This window comes from Myotis davidii, unplaced genomic scaffold, assembly GCF_000327345.1.
Source record: "Myotis davidii unplaced genomic scaffold, ASM32734v1 scaffold415, whole genome shotgun sequence".
NCBI classification, from domain to species: Eukaryota; Metazoa; Chordata; class Mammalia; order Chiroptera; family Vespertilionidae; genus Myotis; species Myotis davidii.
The window spans coordinates 6,726,582-6,738,032 of NW_006287951.1; the positions used below are offsets into that span (position 1 = coordinate 6,726,582).

General features: G+C 48.7%; 1 protein-coding gene across 1 annotated transcript in view; it reads left to right on the forward strand.

Annotated features, from left to right (window-relative positions):
- The first annotated feature begins 394 nt into the window (after positions 1-394).
- The window catches only part of TRIM42 (tripartite motif containing 42), an 18,557-nt gene continuing 7,500 nt past the window's right edge, over positions 395-11,451 (forward strand). The window contains exons 1-3 of the mRNA XM_006759832.1: positions 395-906; positions 4,965-5,665; positions 8,496-9,319. Coding sequence (XP_006759895.1) covers positions 566-906; positions 4,965-5,665; positions 8,496-9,319 — 1,866 coding nt within the window. The 5' untranslated portion in view covers positions 395-565. The remainder of the gene's footprint in view (positions 907-4,964; positions 5,666-8,495; positions 9,320-11,451) is intronic.

Sequence of the window (11,451 nt, forward strand, 5' to 3'; positions counted from 1 at the left end):
GTCCCAATGGGCAGTGCTATTATTTATAAACACCGGGCTTTGTTCATCCAGTAAAGAGTTCTATCAAAGCAGAAAAGGAGAAGACCATCACACCAGCCTACTTTTCCAATTACTCATACCCAAGCCTTTCAGCCTATAAAGCCATATCCTAAAGTCAACTTGCCCGAGTTGCAGGGAGAGAGAAATAGCTTCTGAAATCCGCCTCATAACTTGAAAGATGACAGCTAACCCTCCAAGGATGCTCAATGCCTTCATACTCCTTGGAGCTGGTCCTATGGGAGCAGGGAGTATCCATTAGCCCACCTGACCCTAACCCCCAGATCCTAACCTCTCACCCACCCAGCAGGTGAGAGATGCTGGGGAGACAGGGATTGTGACATAAGCAAATGGCCTCAGGCTGATATATGTAAATGCCAGCCCAGGAGCTCCCTGGTAGGGACATGACCTGAGAAGTCCTCATAACAGCCAACCTCTTGCAACCTCCAAGGGGGAGGAGGAGCCCATCCCAGGAGAGCTGACAGCAGGATTCCGGTAGAGGAGGGCAGGTGGCAATACTGTAGGAGCCATGGAGACGGCTATGTGTGTTTGCTCTCCCTGCTGCACATGGCAGAGGTGCTGCCCTCGCTTATGCTCCTGTCTGTGCTGCAAGTTCCTCTTCACCTCCGAGCGGAACTGCACCTGCTTCCCCTGCCCTTACAAGGACGAGCGGAACTGCCAGTGCTGCCACTGCACCTGCGCCGAGAACCCCAACTGCCACTGGTGCTGCTGCTCCTGGGCCAATGACCCCAACTGCAAGTGCTGCTGCTCGGCCAGCAGCAACGTCAAGTGCTATTACTATGAGAGCCGCTGCTGCCGCCAGGTCACCTTCACGTTCCACAAGGGCCGCCTCAGGACCATCCGCGTTTCGTAAGTGCTGAGCACCCCAGGTGGGCCGCACTGGCTCAGAAAACTGGGGGCCCCCTGCTGGCTGTGGAGTCCACAGGGCAGGCCAGTGTCCCTGCCCCAAGTCCATTTCTCTGTCTGAAAGAAGGAGACCAAGAATTTTGTAAAATTAAGTGAGTCCTAAACAGTTCTTGACCACATAGAGACCTGAGTTTCAAATCCACGCTCCACCATCGTGTGCCTGCGCATCATGCTCTCCTGAGCATCACTCTCTCACCTGAGCGTCACTCTGTCACCTGTGCAAAACAGAAACAGCTAGTACTCCATGCTCAAGCAGCTTGCCAGGCACTGCCTGTGTACCCCACGTAACCCTCGTCCTGTGCTCACCCTACCTCAAGCCTCTAAGAAGTCTGAGGAAAGCGAGCCTCTGAGAGGTTAAGTTGCCCAGGATCATATAGCCAGCCAGATGCACTCAGGATTTGAACCCAGAGTCTGTGTATTCTTAATTTTAAAATGCACTGCTGTAAAACAGAGAGAATACATGCCATGGCTCATGGGCATGAGGATGAATGCATGTGCTTTGTAATCTGTCATGTGACATAGAAAGATAAATTGCTCTTCTTCTTCCTCCTCCGAACTCTTGGCATCTGCAATGCTTATTAGAAAAGCAATCACTTTCACAGGGCGCTGCTGACCCATGGCCTATAGACAGGACCAGATGGTGGTATATTCCGCCAGCCTTCTCTTTGTTCCTACCCAGAGGGCATGCCACTGAGGGTCACAATCACTCTTTGAGGACATTAAGCCTCTGTATCAGGCACTGAATATCTTCCTCTTGCTCCAACCAAACCAGTCTTTTTATGTCATACATGAGGGGAGTCTGAAGTGCCAGAGACAGACTTCTTAGAGGCATAAGTTCAAAGTTTGGCCCTATGACAGGATTTGGAGAGGCAGGTTTGAAACCTTACAAGGTCAGAAAAGCACATCTGTGAGCAAAGGTTCAGTGAATTTGGGGACGAATACGATCCATCTTGCATATAAGCACTTAGTAGATGCTTAACGAACGTTACTCTCTGCTTGTTGTCTTCTTATGGTCCTTGCATGAGTAACAAACCCAGAAGTGTGGGTGCAGAAGTTCTAAGGTGTGTGTCCACACCTCTCTCTCCTCTCAACTGCCCCATGTTCTGTGCATTGGCCAGGAGAGTCCCTGAGCCCATTTCAGCAGAGGAGGGATGACACTGGTGCTTTGGGAAGATGCCTTAGGTCAGCAGCTCCCAAACTTTGCTTTGCATTGGAATCGCCTAGGAATCTATATATAAAAAAGGCTAATATGCAAAGTGTCCCTGCAGGAGTTCGACTGGAAGTTCGATTGCTCGCTATGATGTGCACTGACCATCAGGGGGCAGCACGGACTGAAGGAAGGCTCCAGACAACAGCCAGCAGCCAGGGAAGGGAGGCCCTGACCGGCAGCCAGAAGGAAGGCCCCAGCTGGCAGCCGGAAGGCCCCGATCGGCCCTGAGCCCCAGCCAGGCATAGGGACTCTACCCATGCATGAATTTCGTGCCCTGGGCTTCTAGTCTTTTTATAAAATAGTGATGCCTGGCCCCCATCCCCAGACATTCTGATTTTATTGGTCTGGAGTACCACCTGGGCATCAGCATTTTAAAAGTTCCCACTCCACCCCCAGTGATTCTTTAATGCAGAATGGCCTGGACAGTATAAGGAGGGAAGTCAGGTGATACAAAGAGAACCAGGTGCAAGAACAGGCCTGAATTTGGGAGAGGGAGAAAGCCATGCAGAGGAGCAGAGGCTGGGTGTCTCAATAAGAAGATAAGACTGCTGGGCTAGATGATGGTGTTGGCATGAGATCCCTGCTCCTGAATACGCAGGTCTATGCCTGAGGCTTTCAGAAGACAGTCAGAGCTGCTATTACAGGTGTCAGGAGATTGGTTCTCGGTGCACGGAGGTTTGTCTTCCACTGGCCTCTTTCCTGGTTTCTGAGCCACCACTACTTACTGCTCAGCATCTTGCTCATCCCACCCCATTCTGGTCCATCCATCCTTCTCTGCCTTACTCATTCCTTTTCCACCTCCACCCCAGCTCCCTGGACCATTTACCACCTGTCTCTTAGCTCCGCTCTCTTTTCTCTTACCCCAACAACACCTTCCCTCCCTTCTTTCTGATTTTCAATGCTGTCTCCCTTTATATTACATTTTGATTCTCAGAGCCACCTTATCAAATTAGAGAGTCCATGCAGTTAACAGGTGTACAATGGAGCTGTTCCTCCAGGTGACCCCTTAAGGACCCAGGCAGGAAGCTGGGAAGGCAGAGAGGGAACATGACTGAGAATATTGAGGCCTGCGTGCCTAGAGCCCAGCATCTAAATCCTAAGGGATGAGCTTTCCAGGTGCCTGAGACTCCACCAGGGGCACTCTCTGACACCACAGGGCCATTCATTCCAGAATACTTGAGTAGCAACTTCGATTGTCTGGGATCTGAGATATAGGTCCCTGGCCAAGGGAATGGGGAAGGAGATAGGGGCTTATGGGGACGACAAGAAGGCAAAAGCAGAAGAGAACACACTCACAATGTCAGGATCAATACCCAAACATCTCTAATGTAAACAGAGGAAATGAAATAGAAACAGTCACAAGCTGTGTATCTGTGCATGATACCTCCATCCCCACAGCTAATTCATTTATTTTCATAAATTGCTTTTCCCCAATTTGCACTTGAATTTTACAAGTATGCTTTTATTTTGTTCAGAATTCTTATAGTCCATGAAATCAGCCTCAGATATTAGACAAATAAAACACACACAGAAAAAAACAGTACAAACACATACTTTCATGGTTTTGCTCATTGCTTTTCTCTACTGTTGACATTGGCTGGCTACTACCAGAGGCCACATCTGGCTACTTGCAGTGGCCACATCTATGGAATGTTGTTTAGTAGGTACCAGCAGTTAAGCACTTATCATGGATTAGCTCATGCAGACTTTGTAAAATTCTCACAAAAGAAGTAGTATTGCCAGCCTCAATTTACAGATGAGGAAACTGAGAATGAGAGAGGTTAAGAAACTCATCTCAAAATTGTACCTCTACTCTAGTGCACTCTATCATGTGCAATCCGCCCAGATCCTTGGTTCTTACTTGCCTAGTGGCGAGACACCAGGTTTTAGGTTTCGCTCAAACACCGACCTCCTGGTCTCCCGGGAAGGACACTTTTCCCATCCTCTTTGTGTTCCGTCCTACACAATAATGATGTCAATGCCCTCCAGGCAAAACCCACCAACACCACACCTGTAGTTGGACAAAACTGGATTCATTACTTCATGGCAACAAGTGAGAACATGCACCATGGTTAAATGTGAGGTGTCTCAATAAGAAGGCATCAATAAGTTATTATAGGTTCACATTAAGTGAGGGTGCAGGGATGAATCTGCTGTTGGGCATATTAATAAATCGTGTCTAGAAGGTGGAAAGAAGAGAGAGCCTAAGGCTGCAACTGGTGAGAAAGCAGCAGTCACTCCCATTAACCAGGAGAGGAGATGTTTGGTATTTGTGCGGTTTGGATAATGTTCTGGCTCTTGTCCGACTTTAAAGATGATGAAGTGGTCTTGTGTGTGCTTTGTTTCATCAGTGTCCCAGAAAGGCCTTGCCTGGTGTTGGTGTTCTGGGATATTGTTATGACCACAGAACATCAGAGTGGGCTGATATTGCCAGGCCAGTTCCCAAGGCTTTTCTCTTGCTCAAACTTAACTACAAGTGCTTACTGAGGTCAGGGCTTCTCTCAGGTCTTGCAGGTATCAATTGTAACCCTCAAGAAACCCCCTAGTGTGGGTACTAGTTTTATAATGAGGAAACGGGCAGAGACAGGTTCATTGACTTTTCTGAGGTCCCCCCACTTAAACACAGTGGAGGCAGGTTTAGAACCCTGACAGCCTGGCACCCAGCCCATGCTTCTCGCCATCCCGCGGGCCTGCCTCTTGGGAGCCCCCCGCCACTTTCCAAGGTGGAGAAATGAAGCAAGCCCTGGAGCCCGACTTCTGAAGCCCTCCCTGTGTTTGCGTCTCCTTTCAGCTCCAAAACCGCCCTGCACATCGGGAGCAGCAGTTCGCAATTGGATGAGATAAAGCCGACCACGTCGGGGAAAAGCCACCTGGTCGACCATCTCTTGTGTCCCATGTGCAACCGGCTGCGCCTGCATTCATTCATGCTGCCCTGCAACCACAGCCTGTGCGAGAAGTGCCTGCGGCAGCTGCAGAAGCACGCAGAGGTCACTGAGAACTTCTTCATCATCGTCTGCCCGGTGTGCAGCCGCTCACACTGCATGCCCTACAGCCACAAGATGCAGCTGCCCGAGAACTACCTGCACGGGCGCCTCACCAAGCGCTACATGCAGGAACACGGCTACCTCAAGTGGCGCTTTGACCGCTCCACCGGGCCCATCCTCTGCCAGGTCTGCCGTGGCCGGCACATCGCCTACAAGCACTGCACTACCTGCCGTCTCAACCTGTGCAACGACTGCCTCAAGACCTTTCACTCGGACGCGACCATGCAGGACCACGTCTTCGTGGACACCAGCACTGACGACCAGGACGAGAAGATCTGCATCCACCACCCGTCCAGCCGCATCATCGAGTACTGCCGCAACGACGACCAGCTGCTCTGCACCTTCTGCAAGGCCTCCTTACACAACGGCCACGACACGGTCAGCCTCATCGACGCCTGCTCTGAGAGGTCCGCTGCACTCTTCAGCGCCATTGCCAAGTTCAAAGCAGGTTCTGGTCCCCCTCTCTCCCCTCCTCTCCAGAATAGCACTGAACTAGGCTGCGTCACTGGCTTGGTGCCCATACCTGGCAACTACCACCAGCCGTTAACCATCCTGCGCCTTGGTTTTCTCATCTATAAAATAGGGATAAATAGTAATACCTCCCTCATGGTGTGATTATGAGGATTAAATAAAATAAAAAAAAATAAGAAGGAAGAGGAAAGTGAAGGGAAGGGAAGGGAAGAAAGAAAGAGGAGAGAAAAATCTGACACACGAGAAATCCATGAAGATTCTATAATCCTAGATATAACCTTCGTGTCCTTGGGCCCTATTTTCCCCTTTGAAAGATGGAGAGTTTGATCCTATGGTGTCCCGAAGTTCTGTGAGCCTTTCTAAGGTGTTCTGTCACTAGGTTCAAACTTCTTTTTAAGGACTCAATTCACTTTCTGGGGAGATGCCATGAATACGCATTTTAAACAGATCTCCAGGTAATTCAAAAGCCAGTGATCGGAGGGCCCTGGAGAGAAGTCGAGTGTTTGAAGCTGTGGTGTCACCCCAGCTACACACTGGCACTGCCCAGGGAGCCTTACTAACTAGGACCAGCAGCAGTAGCATCTCACGGGAGCTGAGGAGACATCACCCCATCCCGTCTACATGGGAATCTGCATTTTTATCAGAATCCCCAGAAGATTCCCTTCATTAGTTCGAAACCTAGATGCAAACTTCCTCCCCTGAATTCCTGAGCCCCAACTTAGGCCAATTTAGAGTCTCAGCAGGTGAGGCCGAGAGAAGAGACCTGATTCTCGGGCGCACAGAGGGCTGAGAACCACCGCTGGAGCAACAGAAAGCCCAGCCTTTGGAGTTAGACAAAAATTAGGGATAGGCTCTCACTTCTCCCACTTACTTGCTGTGTGACACTGGACAGTCACGTAACCTCCCTGAGCCTTCGATTCCTCATCTATAAATGGGAACAATATCTTCCTGGTAGAAAGATGTGTAATATATCATAATATATGGACAGGATCCATAATTTGTGTAATGCGTGCATCTGGCACATACAAATGTTTAATTTTAAATAATAGCCACATTTAAGTATATTGCCTGAAAGAGACCTTGACGGAACTTTTCTCTAAGACCAGCTCTTGCAAAGCTGTCATATTTGTAAGGGGGACGGGTGCTTCTGGCCTCCTCCTTCCTCCTCTCCTGGCGCTGCCCCTTTTCCCTCCTCTATGAAATTTTTATCCTGCCTCTCAGGACTTTGCTCTATTTGAGCTTAATCCCTAATAAAGCAAGAAGTATCCTATCCAAGTATCGTTGACAGTGAGTGACTACTGAATAGTAAAATAAATTAATGCATAAAGTGGAATTTCAGCTGCCATAAGTCACAGTAGGGCTTGCATTTGGGGAGGGCAGGGGCATTCCTCAGCACCACTGCAAGCCCACCCTGACAGTTTCCTGTTCGGCCCCCATCTGCTTCACCACCTCATTCTTTCTGGTCCAGTGGGAGGCAGGAGGTGGGCAAAGAAAATGGGGACTTCAGGACGTAGGCCAGAGAGTAACAGTGCTGATAGCCTCTCCCCGCCCCACACACAAAAAATGTTAGAACATGGGACATAATGGCTTTCACTCAACAAATACCTTTCAAGCACCTCTACACACCCTGGTCATAGTAGTAACTATGACAGCCTTGGGCCCTGTCCTCCTGGTCTGACAGAACTCCAGGGTTTCTCTTACTCAAATGCATGTTTTTGTGACAATGACCACCACCCACAAAGGTCCAGCTTACTATGGACCCATGAGTATGTTAAGAACCAAGTACAAAAAAGACTTGATCACCCCACTCCTGAGTACAATTTGGTGAGGACTGTAGCTCAAGTCACTGCAGAGGTGGCCCTTCATGGAAAGGAGCTTACTTTGGAATAGGCCACATGTCTTCAAGTTGCTACCTAATGCCTAAGTCCCTGTAAAGCTAGCAAAGGTGCCCATTTCACAGATAGAGACGTGCTACGTGCTCTCCTGGGCTGCAGTATCATTGGATTTATGAGTGCCCTGCACATCCATGCCCTCTCATATTCATAGCTGTAATCCTAATGCCTAGGAAGGCATGTGCCATGGACCAGATGTCCAGTCAATGTTTGTTGAATGACTAAATGAACTTAAAATCCAAATACCATGTGTGAGGATGCAGGATGGATTGGGTTCTACTTAAAGTGTAACAGCAGACCCTTTATTGGAAGGAAGTGGGGGAAAGGCAAGAGAGGGAGCCCAGATGAATCCAAGAGAGTAGAGTCCCCCAGCAGAGAAAAAAGGCATGTCAAAGAGCAGCCCTGTTGTCAAGGGTTGCGTTTTCGGTGAATGAGGCAGGGCAACATTTAGTAGTCACCAGAAATTTAGTCCTTCCTCCTACCCCTGCAAAAGCTTAGCCTTCACACAGGGAACATCAGTCATTTCCTGTTGTCACATCTTCTCAAGTCCAATTTGCTGACAAGTGAAGTCTGGTGAAAATTCGCATCAAGGGTGGCCTTAAACTTCCAACTTCAGACTCAAGGCCACAGGGATTACTGTTATACACAGAAGTGTGCCAGGGAAGGGTGACTGTTATATCTGAGGGAAGTACTAGAGGAGGAGGAAGAGAGGAGTATACTGAGGAAGGCCAAGTGCATTTTATAAATCATTTTATGACGTGCGTTCTGGTGTGTTTCAGCCAACCTACAAGTGCCTTCCCTGCCCCCCCACCCACTTCCTCGGAGTCCAAGGTAGTTTGCTCCAGTTTACTACAGGCTTTGACATCTGGGGAGATGAAAACTTTAACAGAAGTTATTAACTTGGTTGTTTTGCAGTCCGATATGAAATTGATAATGACCTTATGGAATTCAACATTTTAAAAGGCAGCTTTAAAGCTAACAAGGAGGCAAAGCGAAAAGAGATCAGAAATGGATTTCTCAAGCTACGCAGCATCCTACAGGAGAAGGAGAAACTGATCATGGAGCAGGTAGAGAATCTAGAAGTGTCCAGGCAGAAGGAGATTGAAAAATATGTGTACGTCACATCCACGAAAGTGAATGAGATGAACGGCCTGATCGCCTACTCCAAGGAAGCTCTCAAGGAGACAGGCCAAGTGGCGTTCCTGCAGTCCGCCAAGATTCTGGTGGAGCAGATCGAGGACGGCATCCAGAGCACCTACAGGCCCGACCCACAGCTCCGGCTACACTCCTCGCAATGCCTGCCCTTGGACTTTGCTGAGCTCTCCAGTGCCATCCATGAGCTCTTCCCCATGGGACCCAAGAAGGTATGCTCCTCAGGGGACTCCCTGCCCTCCCCCTATCCCACGCACTCAGAAATGATGATTGCCAGGAAGGTCACTTTCAGCACCCACAGCTTGGGCAACCAGCAGATATACCAGCGAAGCTCCTCCTTATTGTCCTTCAAAACCACCGGGGGAGAGAAGGTCAAGGCGGGTCTGGAGGCCTATGGGCGAGCGCAGTCCACCGCACCTGCCAAAACCACAGATGGCCTCTACACCTATTGGACTGCAGGGGCAGAAAACCAGTCTCTACAGAACAGCAGCAGCTTCCACAACTGGTACTCGTTCAACGAATGCCCTGTGAAAACCCCAGGCCCAATTGTTATCTACCAGACTCTGGTGTATCCAAGAGCTGCCAAGGTGAGAAAAAAGCTCTAGGCTAGTGGTTCTCAACCTTCTGGCCCTTTAAATACAGTTTTTCATGTTGTGACCCAACCATAAAATTATTTTCATTGCTACTTCATAACTGTAATGTTGCTACTGTTATGAATCATAATGTAAGTATCTGATATGCAGGATGGTCTTAGGCGACCCCTGTGAAAGGGTCATTCGACCGCCAAAGGGATCTCGATCCACAGGTTGAGAACTGCTGCTCTAGGCTCTGTGGGGAAGGTGAGAGGGTGTGGGGTGTGGAATGGACATGGGTAGTCATTAGTGCTTTGACCTCTGGGGTCTGGCGCCTCTGGACTCTCTGTGGTCAATCCATTCAAGAGGGATACATTTCTGAAATCTAAGCAGCCCAAGACTGGCTTACAGCAAACAATGTAATTAATTCATAGTGAGAAATATGTCTAAAAGCCCAAATCCCACTTCAAAGGCAGCTTCTCTATTGAAAGAGAACCCAAGGCCAGAAGCAAAATAAGTTGAACAGACTGCTTGGAAAGTGTAGTATTTCCTAGAGGAAGGCCTGTAATAGTAGAGAGCCAGAAACTGGGATTAGAACTGCAGGTTCCGTTATCTATCAGCTATAATTCCACTAAACTGCTACCATTCCCCAAGAAAATACCCAGACTCAGCATGATTTGGAAAGAATGGAGGATAATCCCCACTGGCATTCCAATTCTTATCTCATAAGATTCAACTTTTTGTGGGGAGTAGAGGGGTGGATCTCTCACAGACTCTACAACAGCCACCATCAGGCTTCAGGTCCATGACCTCTACTTGATTCTCTTGGCCTAACTTAGACAAATAGCCTTTCCTTGTTAAATTCCTTTCAAATCCAGCTGAACCTAAATTGAACTGTTTGTAGAATACTCTGTTAAAGTTCAGGGAAGAAAAAAGATTAACATGAAACTAGAAACTAGATATTCTATTAGAGGATATCTTCTCTCGTCTTAGGATTCCCTACAAGGACATCTCCAAGGCAAGCCCATGGCCTGCTTCCCTGTGGCAGAGCTCACCCTTTGCCCCCATAATCTGAGAACACTTCCAAATACTTTTAGCATCCTTGAAGTCTAGAGTAGGTGTGCTCAAATATGAATGTGCACTTGGGTATCTTGTTAAAATGCAGGTTCTGTTTCAGTGGGTCTCAGTGGGGCCTGAGATTCCTCATTTCTAACAAACATCTAGGTGTTGCCATTGCTGCTGATCTGCAGGCCATACTTTGTATAGGGCCTTAAAACAATAAAATGAAAGCCAGATACAAGCCAAGCTATCCTTTTCCTCTCCCCTGAGACATCACAATCTATGTTTTAGAGGCTAAAATTGATACTAAGAATGATCTTATGCTGCAACATGGAACATACCCTCCCATAAGCCATCAAAGCCAAGTATTTCTCCCCTTCACATAAGAGATACCACAACTGAGCAGCTCCTACACTTCCAAATGGTACTAGATCAGCAAAGCCTGCAGCTCAGGGATGACATTAGGTCTCATCTCCACTCAAGTTAGACCTCTTGGGAGGTTGGCAGGCTCTTGGCCCAGAAGGAAAGGACTGGTGATGCCTGCTCTCTGCTTGGGCTTGGAGAACAGTCAGTCACTCCATGCCACCTATCAGTGGTCCCTGAATGAGCTCAAGAAAGGAGCCTAACCCAACCAATGTGGTTCGGTTGGTTGAGTGTTGTCCCATACACTGAGAGGTCACCAGCTCAGTTCCCAGTCAGGCCGCATGCCCAGGTTGTGGGCTTGATCCCCAGGAGGGCCTGTACAGGAGACAGCTGATCAGTAGTTCTCTCTCATAGATGTTTCCATCTCTCTCCTTCTCCCTCTCTAAATATATATATATATAATAAAAGGGTAATATACAAACTGACCGAATGGCAGAACGACTAGTCGCTATGATGCACACTGACCACAGGGGGCAGACGCTCAACACAGGCCTTGCTCCTAGCCCTCAGGCCCCAATCACCCTATTGAAGCCTGCGAGCCAACCTCTCAGTCCCTTCCCCAGGCTGGCAAGCTCTGATCACCTGATAGTGAACAGGGAACCAGGGGTGGGTGGCAGTGGGAGGGGAGAGAGAGAGAGAGAGAGAGAGAGAGAGAGAGAGAGAGA